The sequence below is a fragment of the Adiantum capillus-veneris genome, chromosome 5 (genome assembly GCF_014529385.1).
Source record: "Adiantum capillus-veneris isolate H3 chromosome 5, ASM1452938v2, whole genome shotgun sequence".
Classification (NCBI taxonomy): Eukaryota; Viridiplantae; Streptophyta; class Polypodiopsida; order Polypodiales; family Pteridaceae; genus Adiantum; species Adiantum capillus-veneris.
Window position 1 is genome coordinate 73,289,673 of NC_140935.1, and position 6,107 is coordinate 73,295,779.

Sequence of the window (6,107 nt, forward strand, 5' to 3'; positions counted from 1 at the left end):
CCTTGAGAAAGCAATAGCAACACTCTCATACTGTCCTTGGCTCTCATCATCCATAATGGGAAGCTTCCCTTCAAGTATCCTAGTATCAAACATTCCCCTTCTCCACATCGTCTCTAGGCTCACCAGCTCTTCCTTATCCTTCTATAGCTGCTGTCTTGTGATCTTGAAAGTGGGAGAGGCCTCCCTCGATGTCACATTATGTTGCATTGATTGTTTGCTATGTGTTGTGCTCACTTTAAAGCTTCTTTCAAAACTAGTAGGATTCCTTTCCTTGACATTCCCTGCATCATAGGCCTCAATGCTGCTTGGCTCTTACCTTCCATGAAAACAGTGCGACCTATATAAGTCGAAGGTTGCGCGGTTGTTGTTGTTGTGTTTGCAGATGTTATTTAAGATGAAGTTTATGCAATTTGAGAAGAATTTGTTGTATACAAGATAAGAAAATCATGTTTGTTTGGTTATGTAGGTACTTGTTCTCGACCATCAAAACATTGATAGCTTCTCGCAAAATGTTATCAACGTAAGGGGTGAGGGCTCGCTCCTCACTCAGGATTTGGCTTCATTTTTAAATTTTTCATAGCTTTCAACATGTAATATTTGTGGTAGTTGATTTGCTCTTGGATTGTACATGCAACAAAATGAGATGATGTTACCCGTGTTTGTTCTAGCTAATTTGCATCCTTAGTGACAAAGATTTATTTTTTTGCTTTCTTGTTTATTAATTTGGCTTGAAGCATGAAGTGTGCCTGAACTTTGAATGTCTGGCAAAAATTATCACCCAAAAACAATAGACTGTCCATCAATAAGACTATAAATAATACAAGTGAAAAAAATGTTCATGGTTCCTCAAGTACAAAGCATGCTACTTGTTTGCGTCTTTTTTTTCAACAAACCATCATTCGGTACTTCTTCGGCCTCTTATGTGCACCTGGATCGATTTAAAATTTGCGATAATTTTTGGCTAGCAAATTATGCACAACATTCAATCACATATAGATAGGAAAAGGTTGAAGGTGATCTCTTTTGGTGGGTTGATGCAATTCATGCATTGATCTTGATAGAAAAAATCAAGGTTGCACACTCATGGGATGAAAGGCAAAAGGAATTTATAAGTTGTGTGCAGATTGCTACATTCTTAGGTGTTTATTTTCATGCTTCAAACCTTATTGGTCGGGTACGATAAGCTTTGGAAAAACAAATTGGTTTGATTACTTGTAATGATTGGTTATCGGTGTGCATTAGAACTTGGATAAATTTTGGAGAAGTTTTTTATTAGGTCACACATCAAATTTTGCATCAAGTTGGTCATAGATAAGGGCTGATTTGAAGCAGGTCAAGGGTTGATTTACACTAGCTTTGGATCATGGGTCAAAATTGGACGAGTATCCAAAGTGCAGACTGATTGGGCACATAGTTTGAGATTCAGATTAAGACACATTGAGGATACACCCGAGTCGGTTCCTTAGTATGTTGTCAGTCACTATGCTACACACTCATTGATTAGTTTTACTCAGTTAGACCATGTGAGACCTAAATTTTATATGTAAGATAGCAGTAAGATATTTTTTTCATTGATTGCCATATAAACGTAGAAAGGGGGGATATTTCCTAATAAGAGTCATATATAAGGGTTTTATCAAAGTTGTCCGTTCGTAAGTGACGTCCCGTTTTGTATATAGAGTGAATCCCCGAAGGTGAAAGGTTTAGGACTAAGGTGTTGTGTTCTCACCAATGAGATTATGCATAGGTAAAGATTTTGTAAGGAAAAGATCAACAAATTGATGACCAAATTCACTTAAAAGTACTATGAGAAACACTTTAAGTTTAGCCATAAAATCTTTACTCACACATAAACACAAAATTCATTCGAAGGCTTAGGCAATCTTTTTCAATGGAATTTTGTGGGCTCGCCTTATAGTTGCATCTTTATAGCTTAATTTGTTAAATGGAAAACTCTAGCTTCTTTCTTAAATTTCATTAGGGAAATTTTAGGGTCTCGAAAAGGCCCTCTAAGAAAATTCATGTCATCACCACTCCCTCACCTCCCTTCAAACTTGTACATATTCCTTCTACATAGTATAACAATAATAAGGAGGCTTGCTAAAAGAGCTCAATAAAAAAAGAATCAAAAATACGGGGACATACATGTTGAAGGTACACTTTGCCAAAAGTAGATCAAGGTTTCAAGGTAAGCAATAATGCTCCATCATGGAGAAAGGAAAACAAATGAATACTTACAAGGTAAGCAAGAGAAGGAGTAAAGACACACTGAAATGCAAAAGAGTGCAAACAAGGGCAACCAAAGTTCAAAAGTTAGGAAGCCACCAAAATTCTCATGGCTCAGTTTGGATCAATATGCTAAGTCTGAGATCCTTTCTAGATCTATATTCATGGTGATGAACACAAAGAGAAACCATGGTGATAGATTATACACAATGCTACTTATATTTTTGGTAATGATAGGGATACTTTAGCCTAGTTTTCTTGTCAAAGTTGACAGGCATTAACTCTCCCATACCTCAAGGTGCTTTGAGGGAGACTCAAAAGCGCGGGTGTTGCACCTCAAAAAATGTTAGTGTACCATGTGATTTTAAAAACATAGGCATTTTAATTTATGAATTTTATTTGAGTTTAAATTATTTTACTGATAGAAGAGATTATACAAATGAAAATCAGCAAGAATTCTCCAATTTAACAAAAAAAAGGGTTCATTTTATTGCCTCACAAAATTCACAAGAAGATTTAGAAATTTTCTCATGTACGAAAAGGGAGCCTTTTTTTCAATGTTTTTCATACAATGCATAACATCATGAGCTTCTGCTTGGGAGGCACCGCATACCTAGCTAGGTACGATTGGGGGTAGGGGACCGTCGGCCCCCCCATCAGGCTGGCGGTCCCCTGCCCCCAATCGTACCTAGCTAGGTATGCCGTGCCTCCCTTGCAGAAGCTCATGATGTTGAGTTTAGTCATAATGTGGGAATTATTGTGAGAATTAATCTGTTCAAAACTTCTTGTGAAATATAAGTAAATGGGTTTCTTGGATACCATTGAAACACACACAATATACATGTGTATACATGGTTCATTATAAGTGCACCCCCAAATTTGAAAGCTTTTCAACATGCAAACATATGACAATGTCTATTTGAGTACTGTAGTTAAAGAATTTTGGATCTCTTCTTAGGAATTGGACCACCATCTCTAATAGCACAATCCATGATTGATTTGATGATTAGCTTAATGAAGTTGAAGAGTTATTACATCTTGGGCAAGGAGACAAAATAAAATATATCATAAACTTGGAGAGTCAACACACTTTTTGGCACCTTTTAAAGGGAGATTGAATCCATGGAGAAGATGACTTCATTCTACTATACATGCACAAATGCAACTTATACTGGGGAGCCCTTGGGAGGGCCACTCCAATCTTCTGTGACAGTTCGTTACACCGTACAAGCTATGATGGTCCGTTGCTCTATATAGCATCCTTGGAAGCATAACTTAATATACCTTGGGAGCCAATTTTCCTCTACTTTCTTTCTTTTCTGGAAAAATTGAGCCATTGAGATTCATTTCCATTTGACTTTTATCTGTCATATGGCTTCAAAATCCTTTTCATTGAATTATTTCTAAAGGTAAGCTTGTTCAACTGATCATACCATCCACATGATTTGTGCTAAGTTTGCCTGTGACTTAGTAATTAAGTGCAAAAAGACACTCACAATCATGAGAATGGTGATCTGTGAGGCTTGTTGCACTTCCTTCTTTTGCTCAACAAAAAAGGTATAAGCTCAATTGTCGACGAGCAAAGTGACACATCTGGCATCTTTAATCGATTAAGACTTTCATGTGGGTAATGATGATGAGCAGGACGAGGATGGCGTGGCGCACGCATTGTAGCACATGCTAGATGATGAGATTTGGTTGTGCAGACAGCATAAGGCATACTCCTTATGTTGACATTGCAATGGGACATTGATAGCGACGAGCTGCCAGCAGTTTTGATCGATTCTGATGATGTTGTACTTGTAGCGACGTCCAAATCAAGCCACTCTTGATTACCCATTATATTCTCACCATTTTTCTTCATTTGACAGCTTGTAGTCTGGTGAGTAGTAACAATAGTAGTAGATGTGTCGCATTCTATGCATTCCGTTTCATTACCTCCTTGCCGTGTAGCAGCGAAAGACATATCTACCTGTTACGCACACACATGCCAAAGCGTTAATCGGGCTGATAAATAAGTCAGATGAAAGGATAAAATATACTATCAAAGAAGATGTTAACTAATAAAGAGACAGCCATATTGCACATAATCACTGCTCAATTCAATATCTAATTTTCATACCTTGCAAGCGACAGAACAGAACTTGTAGGCATCCTGCAAGCTTCGCTGACATGACTCACAATTGCTACCAAGGCCTTTGTTCGACTTGGGTTGCGGCCTCTCTTTCAAAAAGACAACTCGCGCACTGTTGATCGTGTATGCCTATCATCAACATTAAGAAAATTACATTAATATCGATCTCTAGACTTGACAGTACCAAATCGGATGAGTCGAACAAGATGTAGAGAAAATGTTAATTAGCCTTAAAGCATAAAAATCATACGTGCGTGTCACATATATGAGACATTAATTAGTGCTGTGGCCTTCAATAATTATAACTCCAGTGGACATCAATGAAAGATTATGAATCTTGTTGATCCCATAATTAAGGCTTGATTTTAATCACCTGCACCCTTGAGCAATCGAGTAATTTCTGAATATCATGCAACCTTATTACATCGTGGTAGACGTAGCGGCGAATCTGCAGTTGCAATCAATCAAATTCTTTAATCGATTATTGAACTCTGCACTAGCTCATCTATTCATTATTAATGGCCTGGTTGACCTTCAAATTAAGTGTTGATTACCTGCAATAGCTGATGAGAATCGTGATCCGAGAGGCAATGCTGGCAAATGCTTACCATGCAATCCAAGCAGAACACATTTTTCTCATTCTTCTTCCAGCACTCGTGTTTTGCACATGCGGTAAAGAATTTCTCTGCAAGCAGCACCTCCAACCACATTGGCTTCATTCCGCTGCATAATTCTGATCAGATGGATCGATAGCTGTGGCATTAAAAAATATTGGGAATTTGGAGCCTGTGGGGATTGCTGGTCAGAATTCAATTTGGATAATGGTAGAATTAATGCACAGATGCTGACAATTATGTCTTATGGACAATCAAGCTACGGTATGAGGACAAATTTACGATCTATGTCAGTAGTTTATTTGCTGCAATTTCTTAAATGATTAGCAGGAAAGCAGTCAAATCAAGCAATATATTGCCCAAGGGATAAGAGCAAAAGATAAAGCTAGAATTGGGCATTTGTATTCTGACTAATTAATCGAACTATCCATGTCAGATGCAATTGATGTGATTGCGCAAAAAACTGATGCAATGGCGCAATTAATGAAGTGCAGTTGAAAGATCATAATAAAATAAATGTGGATGCATGCAGAGATATTGGATCTGTATGGATCCTTAGCCTAATTTGAGTCTGAGAAAAAAAGCTTACATTTCTGCCAGCTGTGTTGCGAAGAAGTTGTAATCAGCGACGTGATCTGGGCTTGCAACAATATTATTAGAGGCAAAACGTGCAATATGTATGGAGAGAATCGCGTGTTTGGGTAATATTGTATATGCAGTTAGGAAAGCAGAGGAATGACAAATGGAACTCTAGCTGTTTGGTTTGCGTTTATAGGAAACTAGCTGTGAGAGAGAGAGAGAGATTTTACCGTCATAGGGTTTGAACTCAAGACTTGCTCCTCAAGAGGGAACCTAGATGACCAATCTTCCACACTTTAGAGATAGATAGATAGATTTCATTATCATCCTCGGAGACCAAATATGACCTACGGAACATACATGGCTGGACTGTTAGTGAATGACTACATGGAGAACATAACTCAATGTAGATACAACAAAATTGTGACATACGTCGAGGGGGGGGGGGGGGGGGGGGGGGGGGGGGGGAAGGGTAGGGGTGTAGGATTTTTGGAACCCGAAACTCCTCAATGATAGCCTTGGCGCATTAGTAGATGGCAGAGAGAGAGAGAGGA

At 38.3% G+C, this 6,107-nt stretch overlaps 1 protein-coding gene across 2 annotated transcripts; it reads right to left on the reverse strand.

Annotated features, from left to right (window-relative positions):
• Nucleotides 1-3,189: 3,189 nt before the first annotated feature.
• LOC147457520 (uncharacterized) lies at nucleotides 3,190-5,757 on the reverse strand. Of its 2 annotated transcripts, none has more exons than XM_086513603.1 (5): nucleotides 5,564-5,757; nucleotides 4,915-5,113; nucleotides 4,734-4,808; nucleotides 4,349-4,489; nucleotides 3,190-4,198 (listed from the first exon to the last, which is right to left on the reverse strand). In XM_086513603.1, the coding sequence occupies exons 2-5, from the start codon at nucleotides 5,077-5,079 to the stop codon at nucleotides 3,725-3,727; spliced, it is 855 nt and encodes a 284-aa protein (XP_086369729.1). In that variant the 5' UTR covers nucleotides 5,080-5,113; nucleotides 5,564-5,757; the 3' UTR covers nucleotides 3,190-3,724. The 2 variants fall into 2 exon arrangements, with proteins under 2 accessions (XP_086369729.1, XP_086369728.1); XM_086513602.1 differs by having other exon boundaries at nucleotides 3,191-4,198; nucleotides 4,915-5,146; nucleotides 5,564-5,754.
• Between the last annotated feature and the right edge of the window lie 350 nt (nucleotides 5,758-6,107).

What these genes read in the sequence shown, in the direction of transcription:
- LOC147457520 (XM_086513603.1), bottom strand. Translation starts at nt 5,079, where the DNA reads ATGAAGCCAATGTGGTTGGAGGTGCTGCTTGCAGAGAAATTCTTTACC. An exon ending in ATTCTCATCAGCTATTGCAG is followed by an intron (nt 4,809 to 4,914) that starts GTAATCAACACT and finishes TTGCAACTGCAG; the next exon opens with ATTCGCCGCTACGTCTACCA. An exon ending in TCGATTGCTCAAGGGTGCAG is followed by an intron (nt 4,490 to 4,733) that starts GTGATTAAAATC and finishes TGTTGATGATAG; the next exon opens with GCATACACGATCAACAGTGC.